Below are 26,239 nucleotides of genomic sequence, written 5' to 3'. Positions count from 1 at the left end.
TTTAATTGTCTATGTTCGATTTTGTGATAATATGTCAGTAGTAGAAGAACTACTTTTCTGCAAACCAATAGAACTCAAAAAAACGGCCCTCGCATTATTTGCTATTTTAAATAATTTTATGAACTAGGCAAACATAGAATGGAAAAATTGCGTCGAAATATGCACCGATGGTGTTCGTTCAATGTCCGGAAGATTCCAAGGTATACAAGCACTTATAAAACAAAAATCGCCTCAGTGCGTCTGGACACATTGCATGATCCACAGAGAAGGTTTGATTTCGAAGGAAATGAGTCCCGGTCTGAATATTGTGTTAACTACGGTTGTAACCGTAGTAAATTATATAAAAATGAGACCCCTGAAATCGAGAATCTTTTCCGCACTTTGTAAAAACATGGGTTCAGTACATTCAGCCTTACTATTTTATTGCGAGGCAAGATGGTTATCAAGTGAGAAATTTTTGCAATGTATTTATGAATTAAGAGAAGAAATCGCCATTTTCCTAGAAGAAGAAAACATACCGTATGTCGAGAATTTTCGCGATGGTTTATTTGTGATGAAATTGAGCTACTTGGTCGACCTATTCGAGAAATTAAATAACATATATGTTATTACATACTTATATGCTGGATACGAGTGATAAAGTTAATGCTTTTTGTGGAAAATTGGAATTGTGGAGCAGAAATTTAAAGCAAAAAACTTAACAGTGTTTGCAAATGTGGATGATTGTACTAAAATTTACAAGGCTGAAGAAGAACACTTAAAAGTTGTTTTTGTAATCACTGAAAATCATTTAGCCATGCTGGCAAAGAATTTTAAAAAGTATTTTCTTGCTGACGACAAACTGATAGCAATTTACGAGTCAGTTAGGGATCCATTTCATAAGATTCCTGAAGGACTCTCAATTCATGAGGAAGAAAAATTCATAGACTTCACGACAAGTGGCGAAACTAGAAGGCAATTTAGTAATAAATCACTCTTTGAATTTTGGGCGGGAGTAGAGGATGATTTTAATTGCACTGAAAACAAGGGCATTTCGCATTCTATTACCATTTTCAACATCCTACCTTCGAGAAACTTGATTTTCTGCTGTGGCTACTTTGAAGATAAATATAGATCTCGGCAGAACTGAGAGTGGCTATTTCTAATATTAAGACTTCCTTCGAAAAACTTTGCTAACCCCAGGGAGTCACTAATAATGATTAAATTTGTTTTAATTTAGTATGTTGTTTTACTTTAATAAGTTATTAAATATGTCGAAATGTATTTTGTTTTCTATGTGTATGTGTGCTTTCCTTTCAGTCAGTTAATCAATTTTTTTAAATAATATTCTCTCTTGGATATTCTCGCGCCCCCCTTATAGTGTGCTCGCCCCCCCAGGGGGGCGTGCCCCACAGGTTGAGAATCGCTGGGTTACATAATTTGATGTTATGCTGTATAAATTAATTTTTATACAAAATTAACAGAATTTTGAACTAGGAGAATCGTAATGTCACGGCATTTCCTGTGACATTATAAATAGTAGAGTAATTGAAGCTGCAACAGCCTAAAAGGTAATTAGAAAAATTGTAAAAAAAAAAAAAAAAGTGAACAAAAAAAAAGATTGATTTTGTGCTTTTTTTTTATTTTTGTTTGCGACTGGAGAACCACAGACGTTAAAAATCAAAATAAAAAGATTTAAATGAAGATGTCTTCATTCATTCAAGGGAGAGAGAAAATGGACTTAGAAAATATTCTCCAAATAACTCTCTTAGTATTTTAATCTCCAAAAAAATTCAGACTCGAAGTTGTAATGAATCTTCACCTTTCAGACCTTTCTGAGTTCGAAAAACAAATTTCTAGAATTCTATCATCTGCCAATCTGATAATTTAAAAACGGTTTCAGCTAGATTGATAAAATTTGGTATATACACTTCACATTTGCAGATTTCTATCACATTTTGAACGAAATTCATTTCGAGTCTCTTTGTCTGCCCTGTTTCTATCTGCTCGAGTGCGTGAACGCGATAACTACAAAACGTTAAGAGCTAAATAGATGAAATTTGGTACACAGTTTGGCATCTAAAAGTAAGTTTTTATCAAATTTTGGATCAAATCGATCAAAAAGTTGACCTTCTGTCGGTCAACACTTTCTTATGCATGTAAATACAATAACTCAAAAATGCTCAAAAATAAAAAATAAAAAAAATAGTATGTGTCCTTGTGACAATAATTGCAGTTCTTTTGTCAAATTTTGATTTCAAATGTTAGGAAAAAGCCTTCAAAATGCAAATATGATTTTAAGGTGTTTCGAATACTTTCGGGTAACCAAATGCTCAGGATTAATTGCAAAGAAAAAAAAATCGCCAAATGCCACATGATAGATTCAGTAAATATTGTAAAGTCTCGATCCAATAACAGGTAGCGTTATGATCAAATTCTTTATTTACAGCTTTATTACATAAAAACAACTCTTTCTCATCTAGGTTAAATGAATGATGCTATTTATAGCACGAAATTTAAACAAGAATAGTTCCTCAAACAAATTTGGAGAAAACGCCTTCACAAGAACAGCTAACAGGCGGTTGGCGTCCCAGGCTACTGCAGGGTTAGCTCTAGGAATCCACCGAATTTCCTTCGGGTTGAATTTTTCTCAGAAGTCCACTTCATACGAAGCTCCCCTCTCCCTCTTCTTCCGAAAAAATCTCACCTTTTATCTTTCTCTCAAACTCCACCTTTCCTGTCCACTCCTTGTTACCCAATCACCGTTCAGAACAACCTGAATCGTCTCTGGTCGCCCGTGGGAAATGTCCATTGATGATCCACCCTCCACAATGGGAAAAATGAAGGACATCTGGACATCTGGAGTGTTTGACACTCTCGCCTTTTGAAGACACGATTGATTTCCCTGGGAAACGCACGTGTGGTTCCTTATCTGGATTAGCACTAATTGGCCAGACGACCGTACTTAAAAGGAGGGTCTTCCATTTGGCAATCTGGAGGCACTTAACACTGTGGGAGTTTCGTTGATGAAGAATGGCCCGGAATGTAAATTATAGAGTGTGGGAAAAAGGAATGTCACAGTGGTCACCCAGGGAAGAAGCTGAATCATTACAATATGCAATATTCAACTGTCGCTGGTTTCTATAATTATATGAAACAACATTATGCACAAATATGTGCTTTAGATCATACAAAATAACATAAAACATTAATTAAAAAAATTTCTTGGCTCAGTGAATTGCCTTTATTATCTGTGTGCAAAATTTTATTTGTGATAGATTTGTTTGGACCCAACAAGCATGAATGCACACACTTTCTCACATAAGCGAAGATTTTACTAAGAATATATTATCCTGCATGGATCTTGAAATTCGCAAACAATTAATAAAAATAATTACTAAAACGCAAGAATAAATTATCAAGATTAATGATTAATCACAATCATTCATTTTTGCGTTCCAAATATTTTATTATTACAATATTAGATTTATTGCATTTTTAGTGGCATTTCTACTTTTCAATATCTATCCATCTATATAAAAGACAGAGAGAATTCTTGGCTTAAATGAATAGAAACACCGTTCTCTTTATTTAATTATATGTCTGCCATGAGTAAAGAATTACCTCCTATTTTTTATATTAACTCCTGGCAGAAAAACGGGTAAAATATTGTTGATTACAGTCACAGTTATTTCGCCATTAACCAATGGTATACTATCACCTTAAATATTAATTGCTTTTTCACAATATGATTCATTTTGTGTTTAACTTCCTCATAAAGGGCAGGACCAAGTTTTTAGTATTTTCGAGTAACTACCTTTTGTTGATTAGATCAGATTAGTAATCTCGACATCACATCGGAATTCTCATACCAAATTTCATCCATCTTATACTTTTCCTTTTTAATTTATTTGCCTTATATACTGTCAAACGCATAAACAGTCAACCAATTGGTGGAGTTGGACTTGAAAGTTCACACATATCATCAATTTTGAAAATAAAACCATGAGCTAAATTTCATCCATCTAGCTCATTGTGCTTTTGAGTTAATGCGTTCACATTCACAGAAATAGATTAATAAATTTTGGAAAAGATATGAAGTTTTGGTGACATATATAACATTTCATTCCTCTTATTCTTTAGGTTCTTGAGTTATCGTATTTGCAAGAAAGCAGAAAGAATCCTTTATATGTTTTTCAGACTCAAAGAGATTTAAATATAGAAATTCATCAAAATTTAAATTGAAAATGTAGAAATTTATTAAAAGTCGAATTTCCTTTTGGCACACCACGTATGTGAGGCGAAAAAAAAAAGATGCTGCTTTTCGTAATGAAGCATTGATACGATAAGCAAATTACATAAATCGAAATACTTCAATTTAATAATATATTTGGATGTCCCATAAGTTTCTTTCCTATTTCTAATATGAAATGAATGCATAATATTTACTGTTTAAAATATTATTTATTTTGTTATATAAGAACCGTTTTGCTCTATTACCATCTTCCATCTCCAGGGAAGACTCATCATGCCTCCTTTCCAAAATTGTTGTATTTTGGACAAGAAATAATTCTCGAGGCGCGCTTTTATTTCGCAGACGGATTTAAAGCGCTTATCGCGAAGAGAACTTTTTAAGGATAGAAAGAAGTAATAATCAGATGAGGCGAGATCTGAAGAGTATGCAGGATGCGGTAAAACATCTCAATCAAACCGTAAGAGCTTTTCTTTTACAACTAATGCAAAATGTCTCGCGTTGTCATGATGAAAAACAACGCCTCGTCAGTTCATTCATTCTGGCCGTTTTTTTGCTATGGCAACTTTTAGTTGATCCAGTTGTTGACAGTATTTCGTAGAATTTATTGTTTCATCTTGAGGAAGGAGCTCGTAGAAAATTAAGCCGTTCCAATCATGCAAAGATGCTGTGGATGAAAGTCTTAAAAGAGACTGTGGTACAAACGAAACGCACTGTGGATTTGCTCTCGTACAACTGAAACCGATAACATAGACGGCTAATAGAAAAGCCTGCAAATTTGCACAAGCAGAGCCAGATTAGGCCATTCATAGCGAGATGGGAAAGAAACTTTTGGGGCACCTTAGTTGTGAAGAATGGATCACTGATTTATTTTTCGCTTCTCTATTTGATTTGAAAAAGAAAAAGAAAATGAACTAAATATGACATTATTTGGACAACCACGGGGCATATATATTCTCTTGAAGCCGAGTCACTGATTAGGAAGGAATCGTAAAAACCAGAAAATGAAAAATAAATATTTGCAAGAAACTTGTTCCTTTCATGTAGTTATATCTAAGAAACATTACCTGTTGATAAAAGATAAGCTTGATTTATGTTATCAGTATCAGTTAAAAGAGGCTGCGCGTGGCCCATTAGCTCAGTTGGTTAGAGCGTCGTGCTAATAACGCGAAGGTCGCGGGTTCGATCCCCTCATGGGCCAGGGGTTTCATATTTTTTTAGCCAATTATTCCTTAGGTGATAAAGTACATATATGTGTAAGGATTCGATACCTTCTTTCCTTCCACCATGTATCAGAGATCATTCGCTTCTTATACTTTATTTTTTTTCCTTAAAAAATGTTTATGACTTTTAACATTAGATAATGAGGTACATCATTGTTTTATCTATCCAAAATACCAAAGTGTAAAGCTACGTTGAGCAAAATAATAGATACAAAGTTAACCGTAATACATAGCTGCTCGAACCTCACACCATCTGTCTAAGTTATAGTGTTGTGTACATATCTTTAAAAATAAAATTGAAGCTCTGCTTTTTGTGTCTGTGTGCTGCAAAAAAACCAAATTATTGAATAGAGTTTTTTTTTAATTTTATTTGTAACTATATAAATTGTTTTTTTTTCATTAATTTTTAAAATAGTTTAATCTTTCGACGCATATTTTGAATCGGTTTTTCAACTTCGCAATAAAGAAGTAGACTGCCATTTTAAGTTTAACCCTTTCGCTGATTTATTTTCTTTACTATGAAATTAGATGAAGTTTTCAATTTTGAAAATGTTTTGCTATTTTGATTCAATTCAGAATTCATATAGAATATTTGAGATATTTATTTTATGTAACTTTGAATAGCATTATAACAGTTATTACGAACAGCTTAATTGTAGTTTAAAAGCGTGAAAGTGAAATAAATGGATGCGGACAAACCGGTTAACGGGTTAAGAATTTTATTTCAGTTCATTTTTATTTGTACTTTTCTGATTAAAAAACCGATATTTGCACATCGATTTTTTAAGGATTATTTTTCTGAATAAAAGTATTTAGAGTTTTCTAGCATATTATTAAAAATAAAATTTCTTAATCCGGTAATGTTTATTTGCTTTAAAGTATCATAAACTCCGCGTTGTCGCATGTATAAGTAAAAATCAAGAGTAATTTCTTTTAAAAATTCCTTTTACCTTGCAGATGATTAGCGTAGTTACTCACTAAGAAAAGCGTTTTCAATATGCAAATCAAATCTAATCAAATGAAAATTATATTCTTTTTATTAAATAACTTCAGAGCATATTATCGAATAAAAGCCATTTTTATATTACTTCAAAAAATTATCTTTTTCGGTGACATAAATTTTTTTCCATATAATTTTTTTCTACTTTTAATAGTTTTTTTTATAAAAATTGAATTTTTGTTACAACAATAGCTTTTATTGTTTAGTTACTAAATTTATACTAGCACACGTTATGGTGATATTAAATGCAGTTTTTGCGTATATTTTATAGCTATAATTAAAACAAATGATGTTTATAAATCTAATTTAAATCTGAATTAATTTCCTAATTTTTATCCTAATTTCGCTAGTATTAACTTCATTCTAAAATATACTTTTATTTCCTAATCCAATTCCCACTTATTTTATTTAACTATTTTTTGTACGCGTTTAATAAAATTTGCTGACTTCGTCGTTCCCGCACCAGGAACGAAGGGATAAAAATCTTTAACACTTACACATACCTTTCAAAAATACCTAAGATGACTAAATCGACACATGGCAAGAAATCCGTATCCAGAATCTTATAGTAAAGTCACTGAAGGAGAAAATTTCGGTCATTTTGCTCTTATATAGCGGTATAAACAGACGTCCAATTATCATCGCCACTTTCCTGTACAAATTTTCACTCCAGCATTGAATAAATCGAAGTCAAAATTTCAAAAGTTTCTTCTTTTTGGCCACACATCTACAAAATTATGTTATATATATATATATATATATATATATATATATATATATATATATATATATATATATATATATATATATATATATATATATATATATATATATATATATATACTAATTAGTAATAAAAACCAAGTTAAAAGGAAAAAAAAATCGAATCAAAATTAAACCGAATAAAATAAGAATCCGGAATAATAAAATAAGAATATATACTATATATATTGTGCTCTCGATTTCTGATAAAAAACAAATCAAATAAATATCTTTTACCTATTAATGTACAAAAAAAAAAAAAAAAAAATTCTTTTTCAGCTATTTTCTATATGTTTTTAATATTTAATATATTTTATAAGGCAATGCTATAATCATAATGAAATCTTTTAATCATTATTCTTAATTCTTTTTTTTTACTTTCTAAAAATAATATTATGTTTTTTATTCAAAAATACAATCTACTCTGTAGCTAGTGAAATCTTTCACAAGTTCTTCTTTTTCCTTCGTTAAAAGAATTAATAGCTGCTTTCTGAATAATAATGTTTAAATAACTAATTCGATTAAAGATTAATTGATTCTCAAAGTATTAAAATGTTTAACCTTCAACACAAAATCATACTTTTAACATTTCGGAAAATACTTGAGAAATCGATTACAAAATCACGTTTTCACATACATTGGCAATAGAAATTCATGTTAAATGAAAGAGAACCGAATATAGAAAAGACATAAACCAATTATTTCCGAAACTACTACAAAAAACATATTCTATTACGTTGATTTTATTTTGAACTTTTTTTTGTCTTTTATAATTAGATAAAATTAAACTAGACCTATTTTCGAATTAAAAAAAAAAAAAACTTTCATTTTATTTTTGAAGTATAATTTTATCCTTAAATATCAGAATTTACCAACAATGCAACGCTTCTACAAAATATTACTTTCATCAAGAATAATCTACTTTGTTTCAAGTAGTTAATCGTTTACTTCAAAAGTAATATTTGTAGTTGGAATTGCTGAATATCCATTTTTTGGAATTGTTAAATATCCATTCTAGGTATTATATTTTGAATATTACTTTTTCTACTCTGAAATGCCATCGTTAAATCATTTATTCGACATTTTAATAAATCCAATCAACTCAAAGTATTCAGTTAAACCTATTTTTATTAATTATCGTGACGTCGTAAAGTATTATTCCTATAGAATATATGAATGTGAACGGTTTAAAAAAATCTAATATGAGAAAATTTGAAATTATGAAACCGTCCTTCAATTTATTGATAAAACAACAAATTATCAAAAATATTTAACTGGCAATAATTATAATTAATTTTTTAAATAGCTTTATAATAGAATAAATTTAAATGACTAACGGAAGCAGATATATTCAATAAAAAAAACTCATTTAATTTTCTATGCATCTAAAAAAAACAGAGCTTTAAAATCAAAAATTTTATTTATTATCAACATTTTACATTTACATGTATTTCAAAATACGACACGATGTTGTTCAAATTTTGCAGATGGAAAAAAGAATTCGGGATAAGAGCAAAAAACGAAATGTTTTAAAGGAAAAAAAAAAAAAAACGCAGTAGCAAATTGAAATCCTCACAACACTTAAAGGTTCTTCATCGTCTTTGACAGAAAACGAGCCCATCCCAAAGCCAACACCCTTCACCCCTCCTCTTGGCTAGTGGACCTACTTGCTTAGCAACGAGCACGCGCGAGTCCCCCACTCATTACTCGCCCCCTCCCTTACCTGCAGCGATGGAGTTCTCCTTAGCGCGGGAAATCTCAAAAAGCCCGCGAATCCTCCAAGTTGCAACACCTGTTCTTGGTTCTCTGCTCTGCGACGATGGTGCTCTCCTCAAACCCCGGGCCCCTCATGATTTTGGGGCTGCTTCTGGTGGTCCACTACTCCCCCGTAGCGATGACGGCTACGCCAGCTGTTAAGAATTCAGTCAAAGTGGCTGATAAAATTTCGAAGTCTTCCTCTTTGCTCAAAATTCTTTATCCACAAGGGGTAAGTACGAAAAAGTTTGTTTTTCATATGTAAAGTTTTGGTCGAATTTTGATTTGATGAAGATAGTTTTTAAATTCAACTGAAAATTTGTGCGATGTTAAACATGATGAAATTATGATAATTGTTCCTTAAATATTAAATATTTAGACATGATAAAATATTAAAATAGTTTGTATTTATAGTCAAATTAATTTTATTGAGCGTCATGTATAATCCTTCTACTTTACAAATATAATTTAACATATTATTTTTAATAAAAATACATAAATATCAGTCTATTTATGTTTAAAAAAAAAATTAGAAAGTAGATGTGTGTGTGAGTGTATAAATTTATGACTTGATAGGTGTTATCCATTGCTTAGAGTCATGTTATAAAAGACTTCTTTGCTTGGAAGAATTTTCTTTCAAATTGTCTTCAATACCAAATAAATATAGAAAAACAAGTTTGAAACTCTATTTTAATATTAATTATCGAATTTTAATATTTTTATTTATGAATGTTTAACTATTATGAAAGTAGAGTATAAAAGTTATTTTGCTGCGAATAACTGAAAAGTTTTACCAAAAGATACTAAATAAAATTAAGTGTTTTCGAAGTCGAATGTCATATTCCTCAACATTTCGTTGGCAAAACAACAAAATCGTTTGGTTTCTAAATAATAATAACAAGAAAAAGAATGCTGTATCTAATTATTCAAGTTTTCTGAATGTACGTTCTTTTAACTTTTTGAATTAAAATTCTGTGATGGAAAGCCGTGAAAATTAATTTAATATACTCAATTCAATTAAAAGATAACAATGATGAAATAATTTTATTTTTTCAAATATAAATACTTTCTTACAGTGTTTTTTTTAAATTAAAATCCACTGAAAATGTAAATTCGTGATTCAAGAAATGAAACTGGAAAAGTCTTCGAATTTATTCTTACTGCTGACTAAGAGAATTCGGAATTTCTGAGAATGTTTTAGTGTTAATTTTCTTTTTATTCTGGCTAGAGACCTTTATGAGTTGGGCAGGAAATCGAATGATTTATTTGTATTTTTCACAGACAGTCAGCCGAAATGTCTTGAGAGGTATTCTTGAAGTACTTTTTATTCTCATATTCCATTTTATTGCCTTAAATTTTCGGCTTTTCTTTCCAAAGCTATATAGTAACTGATTTTAATTGACAGGAAATCTTTCGGTTTAAAACAATTTCTTCACTGAAATGAATAAAAAATTTATTTAAACCAGATCGGGTTATTATTTAATATTTTTACTCCTTAGCTTGTTACAAATTATTAAAAAATTCGTTTGAAGAAAAAGTAAAAGATTATTTTTATTGATATAAATGAATTTAAAGTAACAACTGCAACAAAGTTCATAAATTAATGCGATCGATTAATATGCTTTATCAATTTATTTTATCTTCTTATTTCAGATTATTATTAAAAACAGTTTCGATAGCTAATTATATAAATTAAAGATAATTTTTAATAATACATAATAGATAAATTAGATACGCAATAAATGAGCTCTTTTACTTGGCGTGTCTTATTTTGTTTCTGTACCCATTTATTATAACTGAATAATGATCTTTTTAAATTAATCGAAATTTTCTGATAACCATTTTGTCAAAGAATTTAAAGAAGTGAATTTTCTTCCTGTTTATTAAGTGCTGAAGAGAAAATTATGTTTCTTATGTGAAAATAAAAAGGAGACATGATTAAAAGTTTGACAGCTTTTTTTTTCAGGAAAATTTATATGTTTCTTTTTTTTTCTTTCACTTTTAAAAACAAATGATATAAATCAATGTAGCGAATTTGTATTTTTATTGACTATATAGCAAGTTTGCATTTGTAATTTTATTATGAACCATTTAAATACTTCCGTCATTTTCTGATTTAAAGATTCTGTCTATTAAATCTTTTCTAATTAGTATTTACTTTCATTAAAACATATTGTCTCTGTTCTCGTCTTCGGTTGGAGGACTTCTAAAAATCCAAAGAGAAGAATTTTGCGTCGTTATTTTACATCAATTCACACTAAATTCTGGTTCTAACTAATTTTTCTATCTATCGAATATTATTAATGTCATTTGTTTAATAAAGCGCATTTTTTCTTGATATAAATTTTCGAATAAATTTCTAAATACTTAAATGTTTGTTTTCCTAAATGACAGATTCCTTTACAGTCAACTCTTGTTTTTCTTTTAATATAAATGAACTAAGAAATGCGCCCAAAATAAGATCTCTTGACAAAATTTCATGAAATCAGATCTTGCGATAAATTGTATTCAAACAACTATTATTATTATTTTTTAATATTTTGGTAATATGAGATTTAACACCGATTTATAATTCGCATGTTCTGGCAAAGTGTATTGCTATTGAAGACATTTTCAACAAAATGAACATTAATTGCTTGCAAAATTTAACTTTCTGCAATAAAAGAAAATTCGTATAAACTTTTGTTTACATTTATCTGATGAAATTAAATGTTTAATGTTTATTTGCTTAGTGTTAGGTGTTTATTAACAAATATTAACTGGGAAAAAAGTTGATTTTTATAATTGCATGCGCTACAAGCTATTTGTTATTCATATTTAGCTATAGAACAAATTTTTATTTTAACTAACATTAAATTTAAATAAAATCATTTTTTCCCCTTGGTGAAACGAATCGTCGTTCACGTTCTCCCGAAAATTTCTAATTCTTGACAAAATTTGATTTACTGGTTGGTTCAAATTTTTGCAGATATAGGCACAGAAACTGTGATCTTCTGCCATTACTATATCATTTTGTAATTTATATTTGTTTGTTGGGTAAAGTTTTGTTCCAAATAACATTTAATTTATGTAAAAATAAATTTTCCTTAATTGAAACAAACTGTATCAGTTCTTGTTCGTGTTCTCTCGTAAATTTCGAATTCCTGACGAAATTTGATCGCTGGTGCAGACTTTTGCAGTGATTCGCACCAAAACAGCTGGCTTTACCCTGAGGCACACTGAGTGCGTGTAACTAACTTCCGGTGCTCTAGGTATCGCTTGCGAAACTTCATTTCTACTATGCAAGGCGTGCTGCGTAGCATATTAATCACGGATTTCCCACCTTCCAAGTTCGTTTCTTGTAGAACGCCTCTGTTTATGTCTTCTGGCCAAACAAATAAGAAATCCAGCTGGGCTTTTTTTTTAAATCCCTTTGCGTGCACTTGAAACTAATTAACAGAAAGTAACACTTTTTTTCCTTCTTTTTTTAATGTGTTTTGTTAGAGTTCTTGCGGTAAGTTTATGAACCGGAGGTTCACCCAATCATTTTTTTTTTCCTTCTTCTTTTTCTTTCCTTTGAAAGATATCTGATTAATTATTTTTAGGAAGCGCTGTTGTTATGTTGAAAAAATAAAAAAAGAACGCAGGATGTCAGATTTTTACTGCGAAACTTGCAACGTTTGTTTACGACATAGAACTTCTTCGTTTGTGTAGAATTTTACTTTTTTGGAATGTTTACTTCGACGAAATTGCTCAAAGGGTCAGGAGAGTGCATATGATTCAGTTCCATCATTTATCATTTGAACATTTTGATTTATTACCTCAAGTTATTTTTGTGTAACTTTTCGAAGAATGAAATGAGTTATTTTTTATAAGATAAATTTTTTAACTCAAGAGACAACGAAGTGACTTCTGAACTGTCGAATATAAATTAAAGAATTTATTTTTAGAATTTTTTTCTTGTTGTCAACAACAAGTTAATGAGTTTTTCTTTTTGTAAGTAAAAAGAAAAATATCTCGGGGGGTTAAATCAGTGACCAGACAGAATGTGTTTTGTTTATTTTAATATTTTTATTTTGTACCAAATGGTTTAATAATAGCATGTAATAAAGTAATTCTGTCCTCCATTGAATTTCGCTTAAAATTGAAATAACGTTGTTGAATAAGATTATTAAAAATAAAAACTTCATCGCAATTTGATTATATGGTTTTTTATAATAAAATTTAATAAAAAAACTAATTAAAATATCAATTTTTTTACTCTGCAGTCTTTTTGATATTTCAGCAGCATTACATTATAGGAATACAAAGGCAGTTAGTTACATTACTGAATTGTTAAATTTCGGCTACTTTAAAAGGTCTTCAAACGTTTGATTGTTCATAAATTCGTTTTTTTTAAAAAATTTTTTAAATAGGAAATTACTTTTGGATTTATCATATAAATACATGCCTTCCAATATGAAGTATTTTAATTTATTTTTTTATGATTTTCATAATTCCACAGTTTTTTAGACGCCAGGCTAACTTACATAATGTGCCCGAAAATATCTTGTTATCTACTACAAATACCTTTTAACTGCATTCCAAATAATTAATAAATAATTAGTTTTTCACAAAGATATTGTTCATTTGAGCTGTATTAATCTTTCATTCTGACATATTCAGTATATGAATGGCCGAATGCTTATAAAAGTTTCTGAATTCCGTTTGCTTGAAGTATTTACTTTGTGTATATTTGATACAAAGGTTTCCAATTTTTTCATTGAGTTATAACAAATTTAATCGTTTGCCAGTTTTTTGCCAGTTAAAAAAAATCGTTTGCTAATTTTCCTTTCAGGATAATAAAGATAAAAACATAAATTATAATTTTTACCTTAAAATCTTTTGACGAGGTATATATTGTAAAAGTTTAAAAATGTATAATATTTTCATGAAATATTTTAAATTATGACACTTTTTTGAAAAAATTACGTTTTTATGAAAATAAAAAGATTTATAGAAGAGTGCGCTGTGTAAGCATTCATTCTTTGTTATAAAGAAGAAGAAGAAAGAAAAAAAGTGAGCTAATAAAAGACTCGAATTATGTTACTATAAAACATGAAATATTTTTAATATTATATGAAATTCTACCTTCAAGAAAAGAAGCAAAGATAATAACTAGGCATACCTCACCAATTAAAACTAAAAGATAACCTCATAATGAAATTATGCGCATTTCCTTGAACATTGCCTCGTTTCTTTGGCAACAGTTAATAAGAATGAATGATATCTGACACTTCTGCGATTTTCGGCGCCACTAAGTCCGCATACAATCCGTAAACAGAGGTGACCGACCTTATTAAAATATATTTCACCACTCCGAAATCTTAAAAATGACCCGTCCGTCGGATCCTTTCCTAAAAGACTGACCCAAATCGGCGCACGAATGACAAACCTGTTTCAGATCAAGTCCACGCGCGGAGCAAGGCGTCGTAAAGCGCGCCATTCATGACTCGAGCCTCAATTACCTGGTGGCCCATTGATAAAGTTAGGAAATGGCTACGCCTCAATGACGTTTACGTCTTTTGAATAAGGACGTAACACCTGTGTACACCTTTCCCCGTATCCTCGCGGGAGGTTACTCTGACTCTGCATGTGTGTATGTGTGTGTGTGCACTCTTTCTCAATGATACGCTTCCACTGAGTAACATCTGTCAAGGAATAGTTAATTTAGAGGGTCGAATCGTAAAGTTTGTAGAATTCGAGTATTTTGGTTGCGAGCCACGTGTGAGAATGGAATTTACGTTTCCGGTTTTAAGGTATCTGCGTACATTAAAGTGGCCATTTCGACTGATTTTTTTTCTCCTTTCATTAAATAAAATGGCTGGAAACAGATGTTGGAAGAGGAAAATCGTGTATTTTTATATCTTACTGCAGCTTGAATAATTCGAATTCTTTTAAAAAAATGAATGTTAAAATCTTTCAGTTGCTTTGTAATTTGAAAATGGATTTTTAAGGAATTGATTAATTTTAAAATATGTGATTATTTCCCGTAAAGAACTTAAATAAATTTAAAAAAAACACTTATTTTCGAAGTTTTTACCAATACATTTTTTTTTTTTTTTTTCGAATTTAATGTTGTTGGAAAAATTGATGGTAAAGATATCCAATCTTTCACCATCTATCTTCGTTTAAGAAATATGGGATTTTTTAGAAATTAAATTTTAATTTAAGTTTAATTTTTAAAGCATGTGGCAATAAAAAAGAAAAAGGGGGAAAAAAACCGTACCTATATACTATATCTTTAAAATTCTTTAAGATGTATGTCGAATTCTTAAAACTAATTACATATTTCCTAGGTTTTTGCGTTCATTTCCATTACGCTAGTTTTATTTAAATTTTCATAAATACATTCATTTTTTATTTTAATGATAATTAAAAATGAATAATGCAACTGAACAGTTTATGTATAATACTCTTTAAATTCATTTTTCAAAAATACATTTTTATTTCTTTACGTAAAAAAATCTAATAATACAAGAATATATTTCTCTAAAATTTTGAGCAAATACTATATGCATTGAATGTGGTAGTTTTAATAAAAATTTAAGCCATATCTTTTGATTCACTGTTTATGAAATACAGTTTCACGAAGCTGTCGAAATGCAACTTGTTAAACCTTCATATAATCTCTGTTAATTCTCAAAAGTTATATAAATAAATATGAAAAGCCTAAAACATTTTTTATATTATGTATAAATCAAAAATATCGTGAGGATTTTCTTCAAATTTTTGTCACGAATCCACGAAACATCTGGAAATGTTAGTGACAATTAATTAAATAGTTAATTTTTCATTAATTAAAACAATATTCGCATTAGACATCTATGATCTTTTTGATAAATTTAATTTAAAATAGATACAAAAATGTGAAAAAAAGATATTCAATTAAAATTTAATGTATCTTATTAATTTTGAAAACTCGTTAAATTAAAAATTATTTTGAGATTGTCTGTTATTTAAATATCGTTTCAAAGTTTTATTACTTGCTCGTAAAAGTTGATTGGAGCTCATAATTGAAAATCATATTCCATATTGTAATAAACGATGTTTTGAGTACATATTTAAATTGCAAATCGCGAATATTAATTAAATTTTATATCATTTTTTTAAAAAAATTATTAATAATCTATGAATTTTTTCTATATATTTCTTATTCTGTTTTTATTTTATAAAATTATTCAATATTTAACATATAATATAAAAATCGTTTGGGTCAATTTGTATTTTATTCGAAAAACTGGAAAATTTTAGAATTCTTGTTTAACAGATTAAAAAAAAAAAAAAAAAAAAATCAGAATTAAAGTTTCAGATGACAAAAAAGATTTCGTGTTGTAGATTTTATTATCACGTGAAAACATGATGTTGTTTTGGTTAGGGGATTTTGAAGCTCGAAATCGCGTAGGCAATGAATAAAGCATAAATGACAATTTTCATCATCATCTTTTAATAGCATATATTTTTTTATCTGCTTTTACCAGTAGTGCATTATTATTACGTATGCTTCTTTGACAGCAGATGCGTTTTTAAAAGGTTGAAGTAGAACTATGACATCATAGCTGTTATTTCATCTCAAAATCGGTCAAGCTTCAAAACTTTGTTTGCCAGCTAGAAAAATTGAAAATGAAAGTTTTAAGAAAATTATATATATATATATATATATATATATATATATATATATATATATAGAGAGAGAGAGAGAGAGAGAGAGAGAGAGAGAAAGGGGGGGGGGATAGAAGACCGATAGAGAAAACTCGTGATTGTTTCAAACCGGTTTAAACTAGTTAATGACTTAAATTAATTATGAAAATAATGATTTTAAAATAATAATGTTCTCACATGATAACTTGAAATTTACGATCTTAGATTTCATTTTAATTTTTTAAAAATATTTTTCATTATTATTTTATTCTTTGTTTTATAATATTTTTACTATATAATACTTTGAAGCATGTAATATTCAAAGCTTACCCTACATAACTTATTCAGTGCTTACACTGCCAACTTTAACCTTAACTATTAGTTATCTATGTAATAATTCAAATTTTACGCACAAGTAATAATGCATAAAAAGGGTTGCAATTAATATTTTGCGACAGATAATTATATAACTAATTTTTTAATAGTACAAATAAAATAATTTCTTTTATACCAATGTTAGGTAGATCAATTAAATTGCAGAAATGTAAGCGATTTTTAATATATGCTATGAATGCACATATATCCGAATCTACTGAATGAAAAATATAAAAATTTAATCGTTCAAATGTATCATTTTACGCATCTGTCAAACCGTGCGTATCTACCCGGAAAGGAAATGGAAATATGTTTTCATAATTCTCTGCTACATTGATTTTTTTCTCTTAAAAATAAACTGAGCGCCATTGTTTATAAAAAGTCATCAGTCACGCGTAATTTGACAAAGTTAAGAATGACTAATGATGAATGTGAATAAATAAAAGTTTCTGAGACAAAATACAGCCTTAAAAATTAAAATTAATTGAATGTGTTCGAATAGTTCTTCACTTTTCTAGTGTTTAAAAATCTTTGTTCTTGTTAAAAGTAAATTATCTTTCTCTATTTAAGAAACAATATATGGATAAAAAAAATGAATTAACTGATTTTAAATTTAATTACCAGACATTTTTACATTTGAATTATATCTCTTTTAATTATGGAAATCAATACATAGAATGAGTTCTTATAGATACGATTTTTTCAGATTTCAGAATTAAGAATTTAATTCTTCTATTTTTCATCTGAACATTTTGTTCTAAATTATTTTTTTATTACTGTTAACAGATATTACTATAGTTCGTTAATAAATTTTGTCATTAAATGATTAGTTTGAAAATTTGAATAGAAGTATCTTTCTTTTATTATTATTTCTGTAATTAATAAGGAATCTTTTTTAACATATAAAATAAAGCTATTAATATTTCTTATTTTTTCTAATAATCTTTTTCCATTTTATAACACTGTTTAATGTTTAACGGATAAACTAAAGTTATTAGACGGAGAAAGATTTATTTTTCCTTATTTATGTTTGCACTTTATAAGCCGGTGTCTTGGCAGGTAGCATCTTTCCCGTAATCTGGGCGTCCCGGGTTCGGGCATGGTTGTTCTTCATCCGTTCTATCTGTGAGGAGTTTTAATGTGCCTCCTCCCCCTGTAAAAAGGGGTTGTGCAAGCGAATGTGACGCGTGAGTAGCTAAGACGTATTTTTGCCCTAGGTGGCGCTATTAAAACAAGAGACGCTCTCTCGACTTAAAATCTCTGACTTTGTCAGCGGGCTTGTTGTTTCTAATGACAAGTGCCATTAGAAACAACAAAAACAACACTTTTATAATCTTTTTACTTATTGTTTTACATAATAATTAATGTATTGACTGTAGTATCTATTCATTGTATTAAGTAACATACACGTATATCGTTTGACATAATACAAACTATAATAAAATTACAAAATATTATATATATATATATAGCTCGATTTTTTTATGTGATTGACAGAAAAGATGAATATATATAACCGTAAAACACACACGCGCGCGCTCACACACTCTCACTCTCACACACAACGGCAAATATAATATGTATAATTATCAGTGATAATTCATAATCAACAATAATTTTTGTAGTGATTATGAATAATTGCCAGATCACTCATAGTTACCGTAACACACACATTCACACTCTCTCTCTCTGACACACACGCACGTAAATGTAATCTGTAATTACCGGTGATAATTCATAATAATCAATAATTTTAGTGGTGATTATGAATAATTATTGGTAATTATACATAATTACAGTATCACACGCATTCACACACTTTCACTCGCACACACACCACTGTAAATATAATATCTATAATTACTGGTGATAATTCATACTCGTCAATAATTTTAGAGGTGATTATGAATAATTACCCGTAATCTATACTTATAATAAAGCTCAATGTGTGTGTGTGTGTGTGTGTGTTGGCGCTCTACAGGCCAGACCGTTTGACATACAGCTACCAAATTTGGTACATGTATACCTTGGAGGTTGGGAATGTGCACCTGGGGTTTCTTTTTTCGAATTTTTAATTAGAATTTTAATTATTAATTAAAAACTAACTTTCCCGCCAAAAAAATCTTCCATTTTCCCCACCGCCAACTTTTCCGCCAAAAAAATCTTCCATTATCCCCAGCGCCAAACGAGAAAGGCTTCAGTTTTTTTTCTCCCAACAGTAATGAGGCTAGGGTTAAAATTTTTCGGCGGATTATTTCAATCGGTTCTGTTTATTTTCTTAATGTTTGATGCATTTAAAATTAAACATTGTTAATGAATCAATCTTTCAGATTCATTCTGAAGTACTTTCGAATTAAAATAAAACAGAATAAAGGAAATTAAAAATTTCTAATCCGCATAGCGTTACCCCAACTGGCGTAGAAAAAATCACGTATTTGCGTGACGTAACCGGCGAAGAAAATTCACGCATGCGCATTCTGTTCTGATTGTTGCTATGACAACGTTATCAATGGATGATTTAAATTATTTTTGGGTTAGTTGCATGCTTTTGTAAGTAAATTGTATTTATGTTAGTTATATATTTTTTGTATATGCTTATAGTTTTAAGTACATCGTTTTTTAAGTAGTTTTTTTAAAACCTGTTTTCAACCGTTTATTTTAAACGATTCGTTTTATTTTCTTAGTGTTTGATGCATTTAAATTTAAACATTGTTAATGAATCGATCTGCTCATAATGAATCTAAGAAAATTTTGTTGACCAACTCTTGAGATATTACATAAATTAAAAAAGATATTCTTTAGTGCCCACAAAGTTTAAACGCTGAGTGACTCTATTTTCAGTAATCAGATTATAAAAAAATGCTTTGTTTCAGTAAAAAATATTATTATATTAATTGAAGATAAATTCTTTCCACTTTAATTTAAAGCATAAATTCTACGGGTGCTAACAGAAAATGAGAGAGATACATATTACGTTATGACTGAAGGCCTTTATAATATTATGAATGAATTATATGATAATCAAAATTTGAAGTTTTAAAATATTTTGATGAAGAAGCTATTAAAGTAGAAATTGCATAAAATATTTAATTATTAAAATTTTAACGAACATTAAGATTGGCGAACCGGCTGGTCGCCAAAGGCGGCTAGTTATATATAATTACCAGATCACTCATATTTACCGTAACACTCAAATACATATACACACACACATATATATTTTATTGCTTTTACTGCAATAAACCTCACCAGAATTACTAAGCCAAATCGAAAAAGAATATTCACAAAGAAATTAAAAAATGCAAGTTACTAATAATACCATAAAGTATATTATACGCTATCAACATGTATATCACAAATAAATAAAAATTTAACTACTTTTTGCATATGCCAAGTTTCCTTTTTGATTATTGTTGGTTCAAATCAACTTTATAGCTCTTAAAATTTGCGAGCCGTTCCTGTTCCGCCATTTCATTTAGTTAAACGACAATTTTATGACTTCGCAATAATGCAGAATTTTTAGGATACAGGTGTGATAGATTCGTTGCGAGTTACAGTAACAAATCATGTCACGGATAAACGTAATTGCTGGAAACATTTTTCCAACGGGCATCTGCTACAATCGGGTTTCATAATGTTTCTTTCATTTTGCTTTAGTGCTCTTAATATGCACGCTATATTGAAGGGAAATGTATAGTTTATGACGGCTATTAAGTGCATGGAAATTTTAATGCATCTCCGTACAGCTGCGTAAGTGAAATTCAAAGGAAGTGGATCAGATTTAAAAGAGAGTTCAGGAAATAATGTCATATAGTTACGGCAACCGAGAGTCATAAAATTGCAAGGAGAACTTTTATTTAATGTATACTTCAGCTATTAAATGTTATTTAGCGGTATACTTTAACGGTTTCGGATTAACTTCTGAAACCTTCGGATTAACTTCTGAAGTTTCGGATTAACTTCTGAAATCTGCAAAAGTATTGGTATAGTCATGTATATTTTATTGATAGCTGTAAGAAAATTAATGTCCTTTTAAAAAAAATAATACTCGATTTGTCGTAAGATTATTGAAACCTTAAAGCATTGGAAATTGGAGCACTATGACATAAAATTGATTTATGGATAGAATATTCTTATCGAAGATAGCTTATGGTTTTGATGAATACCTTTTTCATATTTTAAGATAAAAAATATATCAAATAAATAATTTTATTAAAATTTTTTGCAATGCTTTTATTGGATGATAAATGCCATGATAAATCGAATGATTCCTGTTTATCGAATCATAAATAGGAATTTCAAAATAATTTTTGTGAATATGGAAATAAAAATATGCATAGTATTAAAAACAATACTACAATTTACAATTTTTAAGGCAAAAATTTGGTAAATACTATGTTTTGAATTTCATAGTATAACTGCATAAAAAAGTAGATAACCTACCCTATAATTACTTAAGTATTATCTATATATCCTACATTTTAACAAGTGGAAGAATATATTTTATGTTTCAGATACATTACTAATGTGTAGCATTTACATTTTGTGATATTAACAAGATTCATTTTCCTAAATGTTTATTTTGTTAGTTTCTCAAAATAAAATAAAAATTCAAGTTTTATCGAATTTCTAAGAAACAGTGGGAACATTTTAATGAAATTTGGTTTGAATGCTTTAGAGAAAAACTTTTACTCTATAGCAATCATGATTCGCGGTTACGATGGTCAGTTAGGATCCAATATTCGAGATTCATATTACGAGACTCAGTATAAATTTTTTTTTGTCAGGTTCCTTCTAACAGTCTCATTAAACAAACAAGGAATGATTATATTGGAAAAATATCAATTGTTGGATCTTTGTAGTAGACATTTTCACTCCTGAGGTTCCACAGTCTTCAGTGGAATTTCTTAATGGTACTTGGAGAAAAATGTTCCTGATTTCCAATATTGTATTGCCCATTCAAGAGATCTCATGCATCTAATAGGGCTTAGGTTTGGAGACATGACTGTCATGAATATCCCCAATGAGTTGATAATGAATATTGTTCGAAATGAATATTGCTCATAAAAATGATTCCAGAGCTAACTGTTCTGACTGGCCATAAGATCTCATCCTTTTATCTCTGAACATTTAAGGAACCTTGGTCAAACTTATGGAGAGATGTGCGAAGACCCATTCCGATGCCTTACATCACAGAACTCGAAATATTACAAAATGTGGCGGTTCGACAAATTGGTAACATATCGTAGTTTGTCAGAAATAACGACACTCACAAAGATATCAACCTTATTATATTAAAAAATTTGCATAAAAAATTATCTAAAAGATTCCTTGATAAACTGGACAGAAGCGACAACATCATTATTTGAAAAATTGAGCCTCACGACCCCAAGCCTCTGAAGAACCCCAAGAGACCTTGTCGTCTTATCCATGTATGAAGTCTAATTTTTAACTTTACTACACCGACATGGTTCTGGACCGATTTTGCAGAAAATACCTTACCTAAAATTCTGCATTTCTCTCTCACTTTCGAACTACTGTTAATGTTTTATTATTATCGCTCAATGCAACTGCTAATTACCATCATATTGCACAACCCCTAGTTAAGTAATTTCAAAGCCATGTAATTACTCTTATCATTTGTTTTGTTCGGAAGTTAAGAACTTCGTGTCCAAAAACTGCGTGAACTCAACTCTCAAATCGGCAACACAATGTCTTATTTAATTATAAGAGCTTTTTTTAAGCCGTCTTTTTGAATGTTGAAGGGACGAACCCTTGGTATTATACAAATGAATGTATACCATGATTTAAAATTCAAACTGAATCATGATGGAATTACTTTGGAAGATAATGTTTCTATATAATTTCTATATAAAAGTTAATTCATGAATTTTTGCTTCTTAGTTTTCTATTGTTTTATACTCTTTCCTATTTGGATATTAAATTTTCTTTATATTTAAATTTCAACCCTTCTTTATATTCAGATGTTCAGGGTTTTAAATTTCAACCCAGTGTTGGCTTGATTGTGAATATCATGTTGTACAGTCGCACATCTTTCCAATTATATGTCCGGGTTTTTTATATGTTCAGAGAAATAAGGATGACATTTCACAACCAGTTTATTTTTATGGACAACATTATGACTTAAAAGTGACTAATCTTAAGTAGTGCAATATTCACCCTGTTTGAGAGCATTGAGCACATTTCAACTTGGAGAAGATAAGAGGACCTGATTAGGTCCGGCACGGAAAATACTACTCAAAGTGAAGATAATTGAGTCATTTCTTACCAGCAGCATTAAATTATGAGAAAGCTACTCAACTTAATTTCCCTACTAGCATTCTGAATAGGAAAACACGATCGTAATCTGAGAGACGCATGCAGCAGTTTGCCTACCAATCAGTTAGTACCGGTATTTAATCCTGTCACACAAATCCCTTAATGCGACATCTGCTGACTGCTGTCTTTTCGCAAGTCACAGAACGTTATCGCTTGCAAGAATCTTCCAGTCGTACCAGCATACCCTGGCAGAACATCCACTCGTACAAGGACCCGAATGCTGAAAGTGTCCCTGCCATTGAAAGTGCGACTTGTAACCCGTTCATTCATATAAAACTCACATCTTCTCCTCTAACGAGCTATAAACAAACAATTGTAGGAAGAGGCCGCACGGCAGGGACGCCTGTCTCGACCATTGTCCATTCTTCTTGCGCGCGCCCTTTTTGAGGTAATGACAGTAATAAGGCTGGACAACAAAAGACCGCAGTTATGACAGTTAAACGGCTTCCTGTCCGCCGGAACTGACCAGAGGTGGAGGATCTCCTGAATATTTTAATTGAGGGGGTGGAATTGGAAAATGGGAGGAAGTACTTCTACAAGTGATTGGACAGAAACAATCGGCGAAAAATAATAGGAACCGCTCTTTGATTTTCTTCTGCTGCTTTTATGAATGGAATGACGTCATGGTTTGGTAGAGGTGGAATTTGGGAAGAATTTTGAAGTCGTCTGTTTTTTCTTTTTCGCCCAACTTAGTATCCTCATGACCTACTGGTCTCGGGAAAGTAAGTTTATTGTTTGGAGATTCATAAATTCGGGACCGGTGACAGTGCTGGTCGGGTGATGATAGTAATTTATTTATTTACTTTTTTTCCTTAAAGATGTGAAAATTTGAGCGGATTGTTTCATTTCTTTGTTCGAAATGAAAGCGAAATTACCCAGTTTCCGGTTGTCATTCTATTTTTCACATGAATGGCGGTTGTGGTATTTGATGACTTACCTAGTTTGAGGACATTTTTTACGGGAAAAATTAAATATTGATGCAGATGGGAAGAAAAAAAAAAAAAAAAAAACCCGTTTAATAATATTGCTAGGTTGAAATCTTGCTCTGACAAACACCATGTTTGTTTAAACGTCGGTAGCGTTGCGACAGATGGGGTCCTTGCAGTTACAGATATACTGGGAATCACCTTAGCGGATGCTTTTGAGGCAAACTGTTAACATGTTTATGAGACTGTAATACCAAACATAATTGAGGGATCGAAAATATATCAACTCCCCCCTATGCCCTTTTCTACTCCACTGTTAAGCATGATTTTAAATTTCATTTATCGATTAATCTGGATCATACCGATTACCGAATAACTTAAGATACCGATTACCGAATATCTATAGCTTCATTTAAATAATTTTGAAAAAATAAATGCAGTTAATTTTTTTGATGTTGAATTTTTTAACATCAAAATAATGAAAAGAACAAATATCTTACTGAATAATTTCTATTTTAGTCCGTTTAACATATTATCGTGATGGACATGTCTGGATCGGTGAGACAATTATGAACACTTTTGTTTATTTATTGAATGCTATGAAAAATAGAGAATATATTGCTGAAATATCCAAGTGGACGAAAGAAAAAAAGCTACCTTTCTGTGTATATCTGTCATGTAATTTCTACATCATTCGGGAAGACTTCATTGTCTATAATTTCCCTTTCAAAAACATACAGAACTTCAAAAATTTCCATCGCTATTAATATCGTGGGATTAAATATTACAATTAGGTAATTATAATTTAATTGTTTCGAGAAAAATGTAAATAAATATTTTTTACTAGACCAAATTTCATGGCGCTAGAGCTTTATACTCTCGTCTAAACTAGTTTCTATTAATTTTGATTTTCCCCTCAAATTTACAAACTATAATTGCTATTCCAAGTTATAATGTGCAGGTACTCGTGACTACTTTGTCAAACCGCAGAATTCCGAAACATCACAACGCTACCGTTGCCTTTGTAGAAAACGTGAATTACTTTACAAACAGCGCTTAGGAATTTACAATAAGTTATCCAATTGTGGCATATTGTGAGCCTAGCTTACTTAATTGTACTTCTCTCTGCTTTAACAATTTTTCTTCTGTAGTATTCACTCCATGATGTTAAACTCAATCTACAATATATCAAAAGAATACAACTAGCCATTTAGACAGTAAACATTTCAAGGAAAGAAAGAACAATAAAAAGATTTAAAAAAAAGTGACTAACGAAAAAAAATTTTGTTTTTTTCTTTGTTTCGAATTTTTTTTTTTTTTTTTTTTTTGATTGTGGAGTCCTCCCTCCCCTCACTGTTATTGGAGGTTAACTTTATTTGTCCGACTATTATCGTCTGAGTGTTTTTGATCTCGCTTCAAGGTTGATAAGAAAAGCAAACAGGAAAGTAAATATAATTAATTCGATTTTTACGCTAATGCTGGTGGCGTGGGCTGCTCGTAGCCCAAATAGTGTTGCCGAAATCGTTTGCGAAACGGTGCCAACGAGGAGCCAAATCGCTACCTGTCTTTTGCGATGGCTACAGGAGGCGGTTTCGAGAGTTGTTTTAGAGTGTGTGTGTGGTGTTAATTCTGATGTTTTAAAGTGCTCTCGGATTGTTTTGTTGGATTTAGGGAAACAAGTTTTGAGCCAAGGATGATACCTGTTTGTTATTGTAAGGACAGTGACTGGCAAAGTGAAATTGGTTTAAGTATTTAACTGCTGAACTACGCATTTCGTACTATTTTTTTAGCGTTCCTTATCGCAGATGTTCAGAGGGTATCACTTTTTTTAAAGGAGTAAAAAGATGTGTTTTAAAGATAAGGAATAGTAAACAATATCTAATTTTTTGACGAAAAACTTAGCAATTTTCTTCTCTCTCTTTTTTTTTTACCTAGTTTTTAAGTTGCCACTTCTCTATTTGTAGAAATA

At 30.0% G+C, this 26,239-nt stretch overlaps 1 protein-coding gene and 1 non-coding gene across 2 annotated transcripts in view; both read left to right on the top strand.

Moving 5' to 3' along the window:
* The first annotated feature begins 5,358 nt into the window (after window positions 1–5,358).
* On the top strand, window positions 5,359–5,432 carry Trnai-aau (transfer RNA isoleucine (anticodon AAU)). Its single transcript has one exon. It is a non-coding gene; the product is annotated as a tRNA-Ile (tRNA).
* A 3,501-nt stretch (window positions 5,433–8,933) lies between these two features.
* The window catches only part of LOC129969466 (protein giant-lens-like), a 37,983-nt gene continuing 20,677 nt past the window's right edge, over window positions 8,934–26,239 (top strand). The window contains exon 1 of the mRNA XM_056084046.1: window positions 8,934–9,203. Coding sequence (XP_055940021.1) covers window positions 9,036–9,203 — 168 coding nt within the window. The 5' untranslated portion in view covers window positions 8,934–9,035. The remainder of the gene's footprint in view (window positions 9,204–26,239) is intronic.

This window comes from Argiope bruennichi, chromosome 5 (genome assembly GCF_947563725.1).
Source record: "Argiope bruennichi chromosome 5, qqArgBrue1.1, whole genome shotgun sequence".
Classification (NCBI taxonomy): domain Eukaryota; kingdom Metazoa; phylum Arthropoda; class Arachnida; order Araneae; family Araneidae; genus Argiope; species Argiope bruennichi.
This window is presented reverse-complemented; position numbering and strand designations above follow the sequence as displayed.